This window comes from Tetrao urogallus (assembly GCF_951394365.1).
Source record: "Tetrao urogallus genome assembly, contig: scaffold_239, whole genome shotgun sequence".
NCBI lineage: Eukaryota > Metazoa > Chordata > Aves > Galliformes > Phasianidae > Tetrao > Tetrao urogallus.
Window position 1 is genome coordinate 1 of NW_027638799.1, and position 18,959 is coordinate 18,959.

At 63.9% G+C, this 18,959-nt stretch overlaps 1 protein-coding gene across 1 annotated transcript; it reads left to right on the plus strand.

Moving 5' to 3' along the window:
- Positions 1-3,334: 3,334 nt before the first annotated feature.
- On the plus strand, positions 3,335-16,234 carry LOC306957742 (pyruvate carboxylase, mitochondrial-like; the record flags this gene model as incomplete). Its single annotated transcript, XM_079551211.1, is given in 9 exon segments — positions 3,335-3,398; positions 3,401-3,469; positions 4,582-4,766; positions 6,009-6,174; positions 6,939-7,084; positions 8,137-8,254; positions 12,245-12,396; positions 14,297-14,415; positions 16,072-16,234. Coding segments are annotated over 9 exon segments (1,182 nt in total), but the record flags the coding sequence as incomplete, so codon positions are not given.
- Between the last annotated feature and the right edge of the window lie 2,725 nt (positions 16,235-18,959).

The following is an 18,959-nucleotide window of genomic DNA, read 5'->3' on the forward strand; positions in this document are numbered from 1 at the left end:
GAGGCGGAGAAGTAAGGGGCGGGGCTAGCGGGCCGGGCCGGACCGGGACCCGGGGGGCAGCGGCAGTCGCAGAGCGGTGAGCGGGGGGGGGGGGGGGGGAGAGGAGGGGGGGGCTGCCGGGGGAGGACGTAAGTACCCCTATATGACCTGACCCACGTGACCCCCGTAAGACACGCCCCCTTCCCCGTATAGCCACTCGCTATAGGGGAGCGGTGCCCACGTGACCCTCTCTATAGTCCCTATGGCCCCTCCGTGGGTCCCGGTCCATATAGCGCCTATAGGGCCCCCCGTGTGACCCCACCTCACCGCCCCTTATAGGCGCTGGGATTCCCTATAGAGCTGAGCCCTGTGCAGTGTCCCCATATGGGGTCCTTTATAGGGCCTGGCCTCCTGCCATACGTCAGAACCCCCTATAGAGCCCTATATGTGTACAAGTCAGTGTCCCATGTGGACTGGGGTCTCCTATAGGGGCGGGGGGGGGGTGGATCTGTAAGGGCCCTGTGGGTCTGTAGGGACCCTGTGGGGTTATAGGGCCCATATGGATTTACTGGGGGCTGTATGAACTATATGGGGCTATATGGGGCTATAAGGATTGTACGGGGTTATTTGGAGCCATGCAGGGGGCCCCTTAGGGCCATGGGAGCTGTATGGGGTCATTAGGGGCCACGTGGAGCTTTTAAGGGCTGTATGGGGGCATAGGAGCCATATAGAATTCTTAGGGGCCATATAGGGCCGTAGCAGCTGCCTGCAGTTATTAGGGGTTCTTGGGTGCCATATGGGGGCTATGGGGACTCGTGGGGATGGCAGGAGGCAATGGGAGTCGTGTGGGGCTGTTAGGGGCACTATGGGATGTAGAGAGCTAATTAGGAAAGGTGGAGGTTAATTGGGGGCTGTGTGGGGCTGTAGGGCCCCTGTGGGGCTATAGGGACCGTATGGATTTACTGGGGGCTGTATGGACTCTATAGGGCTATATGGGCTATAAGGGCCTTACGGGGTTATTTGGAGCCATGCAGGGGGCCCCTTAGGGCCATGGGAACTGTATGGGGTCATTAGGGGGCCACGTGGAGCTTTCAAGGGCTGTATGGGGGCATAGGAGCCATATAGAATTCTTGGAGGCCATACAGCAGCTCCCTGCAGTTATGAGGGGTTCTTGGGTGCCATATGGGGGCTATGGGGACTTGTGGGGATGGCAGGAGGCGACGGGGGTCGTGTGGGGCTGTTAGGGGCACTATGGGACGCAGAGAGCTAATTAGGAAAGGCGGAGGTTAATTGGGGGCTGTGTGGGGCTGTAGGGCCAGGCAGGGGCAGCACCACGTGGGCTCGGACTTCGCCCTGCCTGGGGGTCAATGATTCACCAGGGCCGGCGTGCGAGGAGCGTGCGAGGAGGTGGGCGTGCAAGGGGAGCTCGTGCCAGGAAGGCGCTTGTGCAAGGTGCTTGTGCAATGGGGGGGGCAAAGGGAGGGGGGGTTCAGTGCGCGGGGCGCTCGTGCAAGAGGAAGAGGTGCTTCTGCAGGGGGGGTGGTGCTAGGAAGGGGTGTGTGCAAGGGAGGCGCTCGTGCAAAGAGGGCTCGTGCAAAGGGGGCTTGTGCAAGCAGGGCTTGTGCAAAGGGGGCTCGTGCAAGGAGGGCTCGTGCAAAGGGTGCTCGTGCAAAGGGGGCTTGTGCAAAGGGGGCTTGTGGAAGGGGGGCTTGTGGAGATGAGGTGCTTGTGCAAAGGGGGTCGTGAAAGGAAGGGGCTTGTGTAAGGAGGGCTAGTGGAGGTGATGTGCTTGTGCAAGGAGGGCTTGTGGAGATGGGGTGCTTGTGCAAGGAAGGTGCTTGTGCAAGGCGGGCTTGTGGAGAGGATGGGCTTGTGCAAAGGGTGCTTGTGCAAGGAGAGCTCGTGCAAGGAAGGTGCTTGTGGAGATGATGTGCTCGTGTATGGGGTGCTTGTGCAAAGGGGTGCTCGTGCAAGGAGGGCTCGTGCAAGGAAGGTGCTTGTGCAAGGAGGGTTGTGGAAATGATGTGCTTGTGCAAGGAGGGCTTGTGGAGATGGTGTGCTCATGCAAGGGATGCTTGTGCAAGGCAGGCTCGTGCAAGGAGGGCTGTGGAGAGGATTTGCTTGTGCAAGGAGGGCTCGTGCAAAGGGTTCTTGTGCAAGGAAGGTGCTTGTGTAAAGAGGGTTGTGGAGATGATGTGCTCGTGCAAGGGTATGCTCGTGCAAAGGGTGTTTGTGCAAGGAAGGGTCATGCAAGGAAGGTGCTTGTGTAAGGAGAGCTTGTGGAGATGGGGTGCTCGTGCAAGGAGGGCTTGTGCAAAGGATGCTTGTGCAAGGAAGGTGTTTGTGTAAGGAAGGTGCTTGTGGAGATGGGGTGCTCGTGCAAGGGGTGCTTGTGCAAAGGGTGCTTGTGCAAGGAAGGTGCTTGTGGAGATGATGTGCTCGTGCAAAGGATGCTCGTGCAAGGCGTGTTGGTGCAAGGAAGGCAGTTGTGCAAGGGCCGCTTGTGCACTCACATGCGCTTGCCGTGGCAGCGCCCCCCCCCCCCCCCCGCCTCCCCCATCTCATTAATCAGCCCGCTCCCGCTGCCTGCTAATTAAGCTGGGCTGGCGCTAATTGGCCACGATGGGAGGCGGGGGATCCCAGCTGGTGAACTGGGGTTGGGGGTGGATTCTCTGCTGTCTGCTATGGGGTTGTGCTGGGTTTTGGGGGGGGGTCAGAGGGCACTGAGGGCCTTTGGAGGAGGAGGATGGGATTCTCTGCTGTCTGCTATGGGGTTGTGCTGTTTATTTGGCGGGGTCAGAGGGCACTGAGGGGCACTGGGGGCCTTTGGAGGAGGAGGAGGGGATTCTCTGCTGTCTGCTATGGGGTTGTGCTGTTTTTTGGGGGGGGGTCAGAGGGCACTGAGAGGCACTGGGGGCCTTTGCAGCAGGAGGAGGGGATTCTCTGCTGTCTGCTATGGGGTTATGCTTGTTTTTGGGGGGGGTCAGAGGGCACTGAGGGTCTTTGTAGGAGGAGGAGGGGATTCTCTGCTGTCTGCTATGGGGTTGTGCTTGTTTTGGTTGGGGTCAGAGGGCACTGAGGGCCCCTTCTGGGAACGGAGGAGGATGGAGGGGGCAGAGATTCTCCGCTGGCTCCTATAGGGGTTGTGCACGTTTCGGGTCACAGGGCAGTGGGGCAAAGGTGGGCATCCGGATCCCTGCAGTGACAAAAGGGAGGAGGGGTGGAAGAGGGGGGGGGGATTCGGGGTTGGGCCGCCTGGGGTCAGGGGGGCAGTGGGGCAAAGGTGGCCGGGGATTCTCTGCTGGCCCGTATGCGGGGTTGTGACCCGCGTCCTTTGTCACTGCGTCCCACTCAGATGTCGCAGCTGTGGGTCCCCCGTGGGGGCCGGGCCCTTTTGGGGGCATGGAGGCTCCGTTTGCTGCCGGCCCCCCCGGATCGGCGCGTTCCGCCAGCTGCCAGCCCATCCGCAAGGTGCTGGTGGCCAACCGGGGTGAGTGGGGGCTTCTGCGTCCCCTTTCGTCCCCTGGTCCCCTGGTCCCCTGGGCTCCATCACGGCGCCTCCTGGGTCCCTTCTCCCTCCCACCCCCTTGCTGGGCCATCACGTCCCCGTCCCCAGCGCAGCGTCCCCTGGCCCTCTGTCCCCATCTCCGTCCCATGCTGGCTGTCCCACAAGCATCCCCGTGTCCCCAACCCCACGTCCGGGTCCTACATGGGCTTTCTCCCCATCGTCCCCGTGTCCCCACCCCATATGGGATGTCCCAGTTCCGTCCCCATCTCCCTGTCCTAGGGAGGACATCCCCACCTCCGTGTCCCATGCAGGACATCCCAGATCCGTACCCATCTCCCTGTCCCCATGTCCCCATCCTAAGCAGGATGTCCCAGTTCCATCCCCATCTCCCTGTCCCAGTCAGGACATCCCAGACCCGTCCCCATCTCCGTGTCCCCACATCCCCATCCCACACTGGATGTCCCATTTCCATCCCCATGTCCCTGTCCCCATCAGGGCCACCCTGAGCTGTCCCCATATGGGATGTCCCAGTTCATCCCCATCTCCGTGTCCCCATCAGGGTGACCCAGAGCTGTCCCCATATGGGATGTCCCATGACCGTCCCCATCTCCCTGTCCCAGTCAGGACATCCCAGACCCATCCCCATCTCCCTGTCCCCATGTCCCCATTCCATGCAGGATGTCCCAGTTCCGTCCCCATGTCCCTGTCCCTATGAGGGTGACCCAGAGCTGTCCCCATATGGGATATCCCAGGACTGTCCCCATCTCCCTGTCCCCAAATCCCCACCCCACGCTGGATGTCCCAGTTCCGTCCCCATGTCCCAATCCCAAGCAGGGAGACACAGAACTGTCCCCATATGGGATGTCCCAGTTCCATCCCCATGTCCCTGTCCCAGTCAGGACATCCCACACCCGTCCCCATCTCCCTGTCCCCATCAGGGCCACCCAGAGCTGTCCCCATATGGGATGTCCCAGTTCCGTCCCCATCTCCCTGTCCCAGTCAGGCCACCCCACACCCGTCCCCATCTCCCTGTCCCCACATCCCCCCCCCCCCAGCCGTTCCCTCACCCCCATGTTGTCCCCAATTGTCCCCAGGTGAGATCGCCATCCGCGTTTTCCGCGCCTGCACGGAGCTGGGGCTGCGCACGGTGGCCGTTTACTCGGAGCAGGACACGGGGCAGATGCATCGCCAGAAGGCGGACGAGGCCTATTTGGTGGGGAGGGGGCTGCCCCCCGTCCAGGCCTACCTGCACGTCCCCGACATCATCCGTGTGGCCAGGGTGGGAAAGGGGGCGGCCGGGAGCCCGAATTGGGGGGGGGGGGGGACAGCAGGGAATGGGGGAGGGGGGGGAAATGGAACCCAAAATGGTTGGGGGGGGGGACAGCTGGGAATGGGGGGAAATGGGACCCTGAATGGGTGAGGGGGGGGCAGCTGGGGGCTGTGGGAAGGGGGGGAAATGGGACCCAAAATGGTTGGGGTGGGGGGGCAGCTGGGAATGGGGGAAGGGGGGGAAATGGGACCCAAATGGTTGGGGTGGGGGGCAGCTGGGAATGGGGGGAAATGGGACCCAAAATAGTTGGGGGGGGACACTGGGGTCTGTGGGAATGGGAGAGATGGGACCCCAAATTGTTTGGGGGGGGAAAGCAGGGAATGGGGGAAGGGGGGGAAATGGGATCCAAAATGGCTGGGGGGAGGGGGCAGCTGGGAATGGGGGGAAATGGGACCCTGAATGGGTGAGGGGGGGGCAGCTGGGAATGGGGGAAGGGGGGGAGATGGGACCCAAAATGGTTGGGGGGGGGGGCAGCTGGGAATGGGGGGAAATGGGACCCAAAATGGTTGGGGGGGGGGGAGGAGACAGCAGGGAATGGGGGAGGGGGGGGAGATGGGACCCTGAATGGTTGGGGGGGGGGGAGGGGGGCAGCTGGGAATGGGGGGAAATGGGACCCTGAATGGGTGAGGGGGGGGCAGCTGGGAATGGGGGAAGGGGGGGAGATGGGACCCAAAATGGTTGGGGGGGGGGCAGCTGGGAATGGGGGGAAATGGGACCCAAAATGGCTGGGGGTGGGGGGGGGGGACAGCAGGGAATGGGGGGAAATGGGACCCCAAATAGTTGGGGGGGGACACTGGGGTCTGTGGGAATGGGAGAGATGGGACCCCGAATTGTTTGGGGGGGGACAGCAGGGAATGGGGGAAGGGGGGGAAATGGGACCCAAAATGCTGGGGGGGGGGGGGGCAGCTGGGAATGGGGGGAAATGGGGGGAAATGGGACCTCTGTGGTGGTTTGTGGGGGGACATGTGGGGTCTCCCCTTCTTCCCCCCTTCTTCCCCCCTTCTTCCCCCCTTCTTCCCCCCTTCTTCCCCCCCTTCTTCTCTCCCCTTCTTCCCCCCTTATTCCTCCCTTCTTCTCTTCTCCCCCCCTTTCTTCCCCCCTTTCTTCCCCCCCCTTCTTTCCCCTTCTTCCCCCCCATCCCCCCCATAGCAGCATTTAGGACCCAGCCGGACCCCCCCTGTTCCCCTATAGGAGAACGGTGTGGACGCCATCCACCCCGGTTACGGCTTCCTATCGGAGCGCGCTGACTTTGCCCAGGCCTGCGTGGACGCGGGGGTTCGTTTTGTCGGCCCCCCCCCGGAGGTGGTCCGCAAAATGGGGGACAAAGTGGAAGCAAGGGGCATCGCCATCGCTGCTGGTGTGTGGGGATCTGGGGGGGAGAAGGGGGTAAAAAGGGGGGAAGAATGGGGGGGAAGAAGGGGGGAAAGAAGGGGGGAAGAAGGGAAGAAGAAGGGGGGAAGAAGGGGGGAAGAAGGGGGGAAGATCGGAGGAAGAAGGGGGAAAGAAGGGAGGACAAAGGAGGAGAAGAAGGGGAGGAAGAAGGAGAGGAAGAAGGGGGGAAAGAAGGGAGGAAGAAGGGAGTAAGAAGGGGGGGATGAAGGGGTGAAGAAGGGGGGAAAGAAGGGAGGAAGAAGGGAGGAAGAAGGGGGGGATGAAGGGGTGAAGAAGGGAGGAAGAAGGGGAGGAAGAAGGGGGGAAAGAAGGGAGGAAGAAGGGGGGGATGAAGAGGGGAAGAAGGGAAGAAGAAGGAGGGAAGAAGGGAGGAAGAAGGAGGGAAGAAGGGGGAAAAGAAGGGAGGAAGAAGGGGGGGAAGAAGGAGGGAAAGAAGAGAGGAGGAATGGCGGAAAGAATGGGGGAAGAAGGGGGGAAAGAAGGGGGGAAGAAGTGGGGAAGAAAGGGGAAGAAGGGCGGAAGAAGGAGGGGGAGAAAGAGGGGACGAATGAGGGGAAGAAGGGAGTAAGAAGGGAGGAGGAATGGGGGAAAGATTGGGGGGAAGAAGGAAGGAAGAAGGGAGGAAGAAGGGAGGAAAGAAGGGGAGGAAGAAAGGAAGAAGGGGAGGAAGAAGGGGTGCATTTTAGTTTTTAGTGGGGTTGGGTGTCAGTGACACCGCGGTGTCCCCAGGTGTCCCCGTGGTCCCGGGGACGTCGGCACCGGTGGCGACGTTGGAGGAGGCGCAGGAATTCGCCGCCAACGTCGGGTTTCCCGTCATCTTCAAAGCGGCGCACGGAGGGGGGGGGAGGGGGATGAGAGCCGTGCACGGCCCCCAGGTAATGGGGGGGGGCGATAGGGGTGAAGGGGGGGCGATAGGGGGGTGATTGGGGGGTGTTGGCACATCGGGGGGGGGGGGTGTGGGGGGATGGGGGGGGTGGGGGGGATGGGGGGATGTGGGGGGGGATGTGGGGTATGGGGGGGTGTGGGGGGGATGTGGGGTGTGGGGGGGGTTGGGGCTGGGATGGGGGTGGGGGGGGTTGGGGGGGCTGGGATGGGGGGCTGTGGGTGGGGGGGGTTTGGGGCTGGGGTAGAATGGGGGGGGGTTTGGGGGGTTTGGGGCTGGAGTGGGATGGGAGGGTGGGGGTGGGGGGGGTTGGGGGCTGGGGTGGAATAGAGGGGGTGGGGGTTTGGGGGGCTGGGGTGCAATGGGGGACTGTGGGTGGGGGGGTTTGGGGCTGGGATGGAGTGGGAGAATGAGTGGGTGGGGGTTGGGGGGCTGGGGTGGGATGGGGGGGGTTGGGGGATTTGGGGCTGGGATGGGATGGGGGGGGATGGGGTGGGATGGGGGGGGGATTTTGGGGCTGGGATGGGGGGATGGGGGGTGGGGGGGTTTGGGGGGCTGGGGTGGAATGGGGGGCTGTGGGTGGGGGGGTTTGGGGCTGGGATGGGCGGGTGGGGGGGTTTGGGGCTGGTGTGGGGTGTGGGGGTGGGGGGCTGGGGTGGGATGGGGGGATGGGGGGTGGGGGGGTTTGGGGGGCTGGGGGGCTGGGGTGGAATGGGGGACTGTGGGTGGGGGGGTTTGGGGCTGGGATGGGGGGTGGGGGGGTTATGGGGAGTGGGGGGTTTGGGGGGCTGGGGTGGAATGGGGAGGTGGGGGGGTTTGGGGCTTGGATGGGGTGGGAGGATGGGGGGGTGGGGGTGGGGGGGGGCTGGGGTGGGATGGGGGGCTGTGGGTGGGGGTCTTTGGGGCTGGGAGCTGACCCCAAGCCCCTCGGGGCTCCCCTTCCCTTCGGGGGTCCTGGGGACACGGGGACGTGGGGCGGTGGGAGATGTGGGCTCAGTTGGGGTCTGGGGTTGTGCCCCCCCCCCCCCCCCCCCCCCCATGCAGGAGCTGGCGGAAAGCTTCTCCCGCGCCTCGTCGGAGGCTTTGGCCGCGTTCGGGGACGGGGCGCTGTTCGTCGAGAAGCTCATCGAGCGGCCGCGGCACATCGAGGTCCAGATCCTCGGTATGGGGGGGGATTTGGGGGGGGGGGATTTGGGGGGGGGGGTTGGGGGCTTGGGGCTGGGATGGGGTGGGGGGATGGGGTGGGATGGGGAGGTGGGAGTGGGGGTTGGAGGGCTGGGATGGGGGGGTTTGGGTGCTGAAGTGGGATGGGGGGGTTTTGGGGGCTGGGATGGGGTGGGGAGATGTGGGGTGGGGGTTGGGGGGCTGGGGTGGGATGGGGGGATGGGGAGAGGGGGGGTGGGGGGGTTTGGGGTTTGGATGGGGGGGGATGGGGGTTGGGGGGCTGGGGTGGGATGGGGAGGTGGAGTGGAGGGGTTTAGGGTTGGGATGGGATGGGGGGGTGGGGGTGGGGGGGGTTTGGGGGCTGGGGTGGGGGGGGATGGGGGTGGGATGGGGAGGTGGGAGTGGGGGGGTTTGGGACTGGGATGGGGTGGGGGGATGGGGGGGTTTGGGTGCTGGGGTGAGATGGGGGGGTTTTGGGGTCTGGGATGGGGTGGGGGGTGGGGGTTGGGGGGCTGGGGTGGGGTTGGTGTGGTGGGGGGGGTTTGGGGCTGGGGTGGGATGGGGGGATGGGGAGAGGGGGGGTGGGGGGGTTTGGGGGGTGGGATGGGCGGGGATGGGGGTTGGGGGGCTGGGGAGGGATGGGGAGGTGGGAGTGGGGGGGTTTGGGGTTGGGATGGGGTGGGGGGATGGGGGGGTTTGGGTGCTGGGGTGGGATGGGGGGGTTTTGGGGGCTGGGATGGAGTGGGGATATGGGGGGGTGGGGGTTTGGGGGCTGGGGTGGGGTAGGTGGGGTGGGGGGGGTTTGGGGCTGGGGTGGGGGGGGCTGTGGGGGTGGGGGTTTGGGGGCTGTGGGTTTTGGGGGCTGGGATGGGGGGCTGTGGGTTTTGGGCTTTGGGGGCGGGGATGGGATGGGGGGCTGGGGGTGTGGGGTTTGGAGGGCTGGGATGGGGGGGCTGTGGGGGGCTGTGGGTTTCGGGGGTTGGGGGGTTCGGGGGCTGGGATGGGGTGGGGAGGTGGGGGGGTGGGGGGTTTTGGGTGCTTGTCTGGGGGGGCTGTGGGTTTTGTGCCTTGGGTTTTGGGGTCTGGAATGGGGGGGGGGGTTTGGGGATGGGTTTTGGGGGCACGGATGGGGTGGGGGGTTGTGGGTTTGGGGCTTTGGGCTTTGGGTCTGGGATGGGGTGGGGGGGCTTTAGGATGGGTTTTGGGGGGCTGGGCTGGGATGGGGGGCTGTGGGTTTGGGGCTTTGGGTTTTTGGCTGTGGGGTTTTTGGCTGTGGGTTTGGGGCTGTGGGTTTTGGGGCTTTGGGTTTTGGGTCTGGGATGGGTGGGGGGGCTTTGGGATGGGTTTTGGGGGCAGGGACGGAATGGGGGGCTGTGGGTTTTGTGCTTTGGGGGCTGTGGGTTTTTGGCTGTGGGTTTTTGGCTGTGGGTTTGGGGCTGTGGGTTTGGGGCTTTGGGTCTGGGATGGGGTGGGGGGGGCTTTAGGATGGGTTTTGGGGGGCTGGGCTGGGATGGGGGGCTTTGGGTTTGGGGCTTTGGGTTTTGGGCTGGGGTGCTGGGGGCTGGAGGTTTATGGTGCTGTGGGTTTGGGGCTGTGGGTTTTGGGGCAGGGGGTTTGGGGCTGGGGGGGCTGGGATGGGGGGCTGTGGGCGTGGAGTTTGGGGGGCTGGGATGGGGGGGCTGGGGGTTTGGGGCTGGGGGTTTTGGGTCTTTGATGGGGTGGGGGGGCTTTGGGATGGGTTTTGAGGCAGGGATGGATCGGGGGGCTGTGGGTTTTGTGCTTTGGGGGCTGTGGGGTTTGGGGCTGGGGGTTTTGGGGCTGTGGGTTTGGGGCTGTGGGTTTGGGGCTGGGGGGTTTTTGGCTGTGGGTCTGGGGCTGGGGGTCTGGGGCTGGGGGTTTGGGGCTGGGGGTTTGGGGCTGGGGGTTTGGGGTCTGGGATAGGGTGGGGGGGGGCTTTAGGATGGGTTTTGGGGGGCTGGGCTGGGCTGGGGGGCTGTGGGGTTTGGGGTTTGCGGGTTTGGGGTTTGTGCGTTTGGGGCTGGGGGTTTTGGGGCTGGGGGGACTGGGATGGGGGTGCTGTGGGTCTGGGGCTGGGGGTTTTGGGGCTGGGGGGTTTTGGGGCTGGGGGTTGTTGGCTGTGGGTTTGGGGGTTTTGGGGCTGTGGGGTTTGGGGGCTTTGGGTTTTGGGTCTGGAATGGGGTGGGGGGGTTTGGGGATGGGTTTTTGGGGCTGGGATGGGGTGGGGGGCTGTGGGTTTTGTGCTTTGGGGGCTGTGGGTTTTTGGCTGTGGGTTTTTGGCTGTGGGTTTTGTGCTTTGGGGGCTGTGGGTTTGGGGTTTGTGGGGTTTTTGGCTGTGGGTTTTTTGGCTGTGGGTTTTGTGCTTTGAGGGCTGTGGGTTTTTGGCTGTGGGTTTTTGGCTGTGGGTTTTTAGCTGTGGGTTTGGGGCTGTGGGTTTTTGGCTGTGGGTTTTTTGGCTGTGGGTTTTGTGCTTTGAGGGCTGTGGGTTTTTGGCTGTGGGTTTTTAGCTGTGGGTTTTTGGCTGTGGGTTTTTGGCTGTGGGTTTTTAGCTGTGGGTTTTTGGCTGTGGGTTTTGTGCTTTGGGGGCTGTGGGTTTGGGGTTTGTGGGGTTTTTGGCTGTGGGTTTTTTGGCTGTGGGTTTTGTGCTTTGAGGGCTGTGGGTTTTTGGCTGTGGGTTTTTGGCTGTGGGTTTGGGGCTGTGGGTTTTTGGCTGTGGGTTTTTTGGCTGTGGGTTTTTGGCTGTGGGTTTTTTGGCTGTGGGTTTTGTGCTTTGAGGGCTGTGGGTTTGGGGCTGTGGGTTTTTGGCTGTGGGTTTTTTGGCTGTGGGTTTTGTGCTTTGAGGGCTGTGGGTTTTTGGCTGTGGGTTTTTGGCTGTGGGTTTTGTGCTTTGGGGGCTGTGGGTTTGGGGCTGTGGGTTTTTGGCTGTGGGTTTTGTGCTTTGGGGGCTGTGGGTTTTTGGCTGTGGGTTTTTTGGCTGTGGGTTTTGTGCTTTGAGGGCTGTGGGTTTGGGGCTGTGGGTTTTTGGCTGTGGGTTTTTTGGCTGTGGGTTTTGTGCTTTGAGGGCTGTGGGTTTTTGGCTGTGGGTTTTTGGCTGTGGGTTTTGTGCTTTGGGGGCTGTGGGTTTGGGGCTGTGGGTTTTTGGCTGTGGGTTTTGTGCTTTGGGGGCTGTGGGTTTTTGGCTGTGGGTTTTTTGGCTGTGGGTTTTGTGCTTTGGGGGCTGTGGGTTTTTTGGCTGTGGGTTTTTGGCTGTGGGTTTTGTGCTTTGGGGGCTGTGGGTTTTTTGGCTGTGGGTTTTTGGCTGTGGGTTTTGTGCTTTGGGGGCTGTGGGTTTTTGGCTGTGGGTTTTTTGGCTGTGGGTTTTGTGCTTTGAGGGCTGTGGGTTTGGGGCTGTGGGTTTTTGGCTGTGGGTTTTTTGGCTGTGGGTTTTGTGCTTTGAGGGCTGTGGGTTTTTGGCTGTGGGTTTTTGGCTGTGGGTTTTGTGCTTTGGGGGCTGTGGGTTTTTGGCTGTGGGTTTTTTGGCTGTGGGTTTTGTGCTTTGAGGGCTGTGGGTTTGGGGCTGTGGGTTTTTGGCTGTGGGTTTTTTGGCTGTGGGTTTTGTGCTTTGAGGGCTGTGGGTTTTTGGCTGTGGGTTTTTGGCTGTGGGTTTTGTGCTTTGGGGGCTGTGGGTTTTTGGCTGTGGGTTTTTGGCTGTGGGTTTTTTGGCTGTGGGTTTTGTGCTTTGAGGGCTGTGGGTTTTTTGGCTGTGGGTTTTTGGCTGTGGGTTTTTTGGCTGTGGGTTTTTGGCTGTGGGTTTTTGGCTGTGGGTTTTTTGGCTGTGGGTTTTTTGGCTGTGGGTTTTGTGCTTTGGGTTTTGGGGGCTGTGCTGGGGGTCTTTGGGTTCGGGCTTTGTGCGCTGCGCTGGGTGCTGACATCCACCCCTGCTGTTGGGGGTTCCGGAGCCCGCTGCCATTGTCGCCCCCGGTTCCGGCAGGGGACAAACACGGCAACGTGGTCCATCTGTACGAGCGCGACTGCTCCATCCAGCGCCGCCACCAGAAGGTGGTGGAAATCGCCCCGGCTGCCCGCCTCGATCCGGGGCTGCGCGCCCTGCTGGCCGCCGACGCCGTGAGAATCGCCCGGCAGGTATTTGGGGAGGGGGCGGGAGGGGGGGGGATGGGGTATGGGGGGATGGGGGGGAAAAGGGGGGATATGGGGTATGGGGGGATGTGGGGGGATGGGGGGTGTGGGGGGGAAAGGGGGGGATGGGGGGGATGGGGGGATGTGGGGCGATGTGGAGTGTGGGGGGATGTGGGGGGGAAGGGGGGATGTGGGGGATGTGGGAGTATTGGGATTGGGGGATGTGGGGTGTGGGGGGGTGTGGGGGATGTGGGGCGATATGGGGGGGATATGGGATACGGGGGGATATGGGGGGATGTGGGGTGTGGGGGGGAAGGGGGGGATGTGGGGGTGGGGGGATGGGGGGGGATGGGGGAATGGGGGGGTTGGGGGGGAAGGGGGGGCATATGGGGTATGGGGGGATGTGGGGCAATGTGGAGTGTGGGGGGATGTGGGGGGGAAGGGGGGATGTGGGGGGTGGGGGGGATGGGGGGGTATTGGGATTGGGGGATGTGGGGGGATGGGGGGGGATGGGGGGGAAGGGGGGGCATATGGGGTATGGGGGGATGTGGGGGGATGTGGAGTGTGGGGGGATGTGGGGGGGAAGGGGGGGATGTGGGGGCATTGGGATTGGGGGATGTGGGGTGTGGGGGGTGTGGGGGGTGTGGGGCGATATGGGGGGGATATGGGATACGGGGGGATATGGGGGGATGTGGGGTGTGGGGGGGAAGGGGGGGATGTGGGGGGTGGGGGGGATGGGGGGATGTGGGGCGATATGGGGGGGATATGGGATATGGGGGGATACGGGGGGATGTGGGGTGTGGGGGGGGAAGGGGGGGATGTGGGGGGTGGAGGGATGGGGGGGAAGGGGGGGCATATGGGGTATGGGGGGATGTGGGGCGATGTGGAGTGTGGGGGGATGTGGGGTGATATGGGGGGATATGGGATATGGGGGGATATGGGGGGGATATGGGATATGGGGGGGAAGGGGGGGATATGGGGTATGGGGGGATGTGGGGGGATGTGGAGTGTGGGGGGATGTGGGGGGGAAGGGGGGGATGTGGGGGCATTGGGATTGGGGGATGTGGGGTGTGGGGGGTGTGGGGGGTGTGGGGCGATATGGGGGGGATATGGGATACGGGGGGATATGGGGGGATGTGGGGTGTGGGGGGGAAGGGGGGGATGTGGGGGGTGGGGGGGATGTGGGGGGTGGGGGGGATGGGGGGATGTGGGGCGATATGGGGGGGATATGGGATATGGAGGGATACGGGGGGATGTGGGGTGTGGGGGGGGAAGGGGGGGATGTGGGGGGTGGGGGGATGGGGGGGAAGGGGGGGCATATGGGGTATGGGGGGATGTGGGGCGATGTGGAGTGTGGGGGGATGTGGGGCGATATGGGGGGGATATGGGATATGGGGGGATATGGGGGGGATATGGGATATGGGGGGGAAGGGGGGGATATGGGGTATGGGGGGATGTGGGGGGATGGGGGGTGTGGGGGAGAAGGGGGGGATGGGGGGTATGGGGGGGATGTGGGGCGATGTGGAGTGTGGGGGGATGTGGGGGGGAAGGGGGGATGTGGGGTATGGGGGGGATATGGGGGGCTATGGGGTGGGGGAGGATATGGGGTATGGGGGGATATGGGGGGGATATGGAGGGATATGGGGTATGGGGGGGATGTGGGGGGCTATGGGGTATGGAGGGCTATGGGGTATGGGGGGGATGTGGGGTATGGGGGACATTTGTGGGGACATTTGTGGGGTATGGCGGGGTTTGGGGGCCTCCCAAGGCGTCGATGGCTGCCGGCTGGGGGCGCTGTGGAGCTGCACTGGGGGACCTGGAGGGGGGGGGGGGGTTCCCAAAACAAGGGGGTTTTTTATGGGGGGGGTCTTCATCCCAATGAGCGATAAATGGGGGGGGGGCGCAGGTGGGCTACGAGAACGCGGGGACGGTGGAGTTCCTGGTGGATCGGGACGGGAAGCATTTCTTCATCGAGGTGAACTCCAGGCTGCAGGTGGAGCACACCGTGACCGAGGAGATCACCGGGTGAGAAAGGGGGCAGGGGGCGGCTGGGGGGGCGGCTGGGGGGGCGGGGGGGGTCCTGTGGTCGTAGGGAGGCTGAAAGGGGTTGTGGGGGATGGATGGATTTGGGGGGGGGGGGGTTGGGGGGTATTGGAAGGGAGGGATGTGGGGTGTGGGGGGGTGGAGGGTGTGTGGGGGGGCATTTGGGGGGGTATTGGGATGTGGGGTGTGGGGTGGGATGTGGGGTGTGGGGTATGGGGGGCCATTTGGGGGGTATTGGAAGTGAGGGATGTGGGGTGTGGGGGGATGTGGGATATTGGGGGGCATTTGGGGGGTATTGGAACTGGAGGATATGGGGTGTGAAGGGATATGGGGTTATTGGGGTTGAGAGATGTGGGGTGTGGGGGGCATTTGGGGGCTATTGGCATGTGGGGTGTGGGGTGGGATGTGGGGTGTGGGGGCATATGGGGGGGATGTGGGGTGTGGGAGGATGTGGGGTGTGGGGGGATGTGGAGTATGGGGGGAATATGGGGCATTGGGGGGGCATTTGGGGGGTATTGGAAGTGAGGGATGTGGGGTGTGGGGGGCTGTGGGGTGAGGGGGGGCATTGTGGGGGGTATTGGGATTGAGGGATGTGGGGTATGGGGTGGATGTGGGGGGATGTGGGGGAATGTGGGGTGTGGGGGGGGCATTTGGGGGGCTATTGGGATGTGGGATGTGCGGTGGGATGTGGGGTATGGGGGCATATGGGGGGGTTGTGGGGTGTGGGGGGGCATTTGGGGGGTTATTGGGAGTGGAGGATATGGGGTGTGGGGGCATGTGGGGTGTGGGGGGGGCATTTGGGGGGCTATTGGGATGTGGGGTGTGGGGGCATATGGGGGGGATGTGGGGTGTGAGGGGATGTGGGGTGTGGGGTATGGGGGGCCATTTGGGGGGTATTGGAAGTGAGGGATGTGGGGTGTGGGGGGCTGTGGGGTGTGGGGGGCATTTGGGGGGCTATTGGGATGTGGGGTGTGGGGTGGATGTGGGGTGTGGGGGCATATGGGGGGGTTGTGGGGTGTGGGGGGCTGTGGGGTGTGGGGTATGGGGGGCCATTTTGGGGGGTATTGGAAGTGAGGGCTGTGGGGTGTGGGGGGCATTTGGGGGGCTATTGGGATGTGGGGTATGGGGTGGGATGTGGGGACATATGGGGGGGTTGTGGGGTGTGGGGGGCTGTGGGGTGTGGGGTATGGGGGGCCATTTGGGGGCTATTGGAAGTGAGGGATGTGGGGTGTGGGGGGCTGTGGGGTGAGGGGGGGCATTGTGGGGGGTATTGGGATTGAGGGATGTGGGGTATGGGGTGGATGTGGGGTATTGGGGGGGCATTTGGGGTGTGGGGGGATGTGGGGTGGGATGTGGGGTGTGAGGGGATGTGGGGTGTGGGGTATGGGGGGCCATTTGGGGGGTATTGGAAGTGAGGGATGTGGGGTGTGGGGGCATATGGGGGGGTTGTGGGGTGCGGGGGGCTGTGGGGCGTGGGGGCCATTTGTGGGGTACTGGGACTGAGGGCTGTGGGGCAGGGGGCGCCTTTATGGGGGCTGTGATGCTGCGGCCCGCGGCGCCCCAAGAACCGGGCGCCGTTCCGTTCGAGCGCCTCTTCCCCCTCCCCGCCCCCGGCCCCCGTCGCCCCCCGCCCCGCAGGGTGGATCTGGTTCAGGCGCAGCTGCTGGTGGCGGCCGGCCGCTCGCTGCCCGAGTTGGGGCTGCGGCAGGAGAACGTGCGGCTCCACGGCTGCGCCATCCAGTGCCGCGTCACCACCGAGGACCCGGCGCGCGGCTTCCAGCCCGACACCGGCAGGATCGAGGTGCGGGGGGGGGGGGGGAGGGGTTTATGGGGGGGGGAGGGGTTGGGGGGGGAGTTTGGGGGGGGGGAGGGGGGAGTTTTGGGGGGGAGGGGTTTGGGAGGGGGAGGGGAGTTTGGGGAGGGGGGAGGGGTTTGGGGGGAGCTTGAGGGGGGTGGGGGGTTTGGGGGGGAGGAGTTTGGGGGGGAGGGGGTTGGGAGGGGAAGGGGGTTTGGGGGGGGAGGGGTTGGGGGGGAGGGGTTGGGGGGTGAAGGTTGGGGGGGGGTTGGGGGGGGGTTGGGGAGGGGTGAGGGGTTTGGGGGAGAGGAAGAGTTGGGGGGGAGGATTTGGGGGGGGTTGGGGGGTGCAGGGTCTGGTGAGGGGAGGGGGGGGGGGGGAGTTTGGGGAGGGGGGAGGGATTGGGGGGGGAGGGCTTTGGGGGGAAGGGGTTGGGGGGTTTGGGGGGAGGGGTTTGAGGGGGGGAGGGTTTGGGGGGGGTTGGGGGGTGCAGGGTTTGGGGGGGGAGGGGGATTTGCGGGGGAAAGGTTTGGGGGGGAGGGGTTTGGGGGGGGGAGTTTGGGGAGGGGGGAGGGATTGGGGGGGGAGGGTTTGGGGGAGAGGGGTTGGGGGTGGAGGGTTGGGGGGGTTGGGGGGGGCGGAAGAGTTGGAGGGGGGAGGATTTGGGGGGGAGTTGGGTGCAGGGTCTGGGGAGGGGAGGGGGGTTTGGGGGGGGGAGTTTGGGGAGGGGGGAGGGATTGGGGGGGAGGGCTTTGGGGGGGGAGGGGTTGGATGGGGAGGGGCTGGGGTGGGAGTTTGGGGGGGGAGGGGTTTGGGGGGGGGAGGGGAGTTTGGGGAAGGGGGAGGGGTATGGGGGGAGCTTGGGGGGGTGAAGGTTGGGGGGGGGTTGGGGAGGGGGGAGGGGGCTGGGGGGGGGAGATTGGGGGGGGGGAGGGGGGAGTTTTGGGGGGGAGGTGTTTGGGAGGGGGAGGGGTTTGGGGAGGGGGGAGGGGTTTGGGGGGGAGGGGGGAGATGGGGGGGAGGGATTGGGGGGGGAAGGGGTTTGGGGGGGAAGATTGGGGGGGAGGGGTTTGGGGGGCAGCTTGGGGGGAGGGGGGTTTGGGGGGAGTTTGGGGGGGGGAGAGGTTTGAGGGGGAGGGGTTGGGGGAGTTGGGAGGGGAAGGGGGTTTGGGGGGGGAGGGGTTGGATGGGGAGGGGTTGGGGGGGGAGGGGTTTGGGGGGGGAGGGGGGTTTGGGGGGGGAGGGGTTTGGGGGGGAGGGGGGTTTTGGGGGGGAAGGGGAGGGGAAGGGGGTTTGGGGGGGAGGAGTTTAGGGGGAGAGGATTTGGGGGGGGGTTTGGGGGGAGGAGGGGGGTTTGGGGGGGAAAGGTTTAGGGGGGGAGGGGTTTGGGGGGGGGAGTTTGGGGAGGGGGGAGGGATTGGGGTTGGGGGTGGTTTGGGGGGGGAGGGGAGTTTGGGGGGGAGGGATTGGGGGGAGAAGGGGTTTGGGGGGGGAAGGTTGGGGGGGGGCTTGGGGGGGTTGGGGGGTTTGGGGCGGGAGGGATTGGGGGGGGTGGGGGGTTTGGGGGGAGTTTGGGGGGGGGGGAGGGGTTTGAGGGAGGGAAGGGTGGGGGTTTGGGGGGGGAGGTTTGGGGGGGGGTTAGGGTTTGGGGAGGGGAGGGGCTTGGGGGGCGTCTGGGGGGGGGGCTTGAGGGGGTTCCTATTTAGGATGTGATCTATGGGGTCCCAGTGCGTCTGTAGGGTCCCTATGGGGTTCCAATGCCCTTTTAGGGTGTGATGTGGCTATTTATGGGGTCCCAGTGTGTCCATAGGGTCCCTATGGGGTTCTTATGTAGGATGCGATCTATGGGGTCCCAGTGTGTTTGTAGGGTCCCTATGGGGTTCCTATTTAGGATACAATCTATGGGGTCCCAGTGTGTCTATAGGGTCCCTATGGGCTTCCTATGTAGGATGTGATGAATGGGGTCCCAGTGCATCTGTAGGGTCCCTATGGGGTTCCTATGTAGAATGTCATCTATGGGGTCCCAGTGCATCTGTAGGGTCCCTGTGGGGTTCCTATTTAGGATACAATCTATGGGGTCCCTGTGTGTCTGTAGGGTCCCTATGGGGTTCTTATGTAGGATGTGATGAATGGGGTCCCAGTGCATCTGTAGGGTCCCTATGGGGTTCCTATGTAGGATGTGATTTATGGGGTCCCAGTGCGTCTGTAGGGTCCCTATGGGGTTCTTATGTAGGATGTGATCTATGGGGTCCCAATGCTTCTGTAGGGTCCCTATGGGGTTCCAATGCCCTTTTAGGGTGTGATGTGGCCATTTATGGGGTCCCAGTGTGTCCATAGGGTCCCTATGGGGTTCTTATGTAGGATGCGATCTATGGGGTCCCAGTGTGTTTGTAGGGTCCCTATGGGGTTCCTATTTAGGATACAATCTATGGGGTCCCAGTGTGTCTATAGGGTCCCTATGGGCTTCCTATGTAGGATGTGATGAATGGGGTCCCAGTGCATCTGTAGGGTCCCTATGGGGTTCCTATGTAGAATGTCATCTATGGGGTCCCAGTGCATCTGTAGGGTCCCTGTGGGGTTCCTATTTAGGATACAATCTATGGGGTCCCTGTGTGTCTGTAGGGTCCGTATGGGGTTCCTATGTAGGATGTGATCTATGGGGTCCCAGTGCATCCGTAGGGTCCCTATGGGGCTCCACGTGGCGCCCTACAGACGTGCCCTATAGGACCCC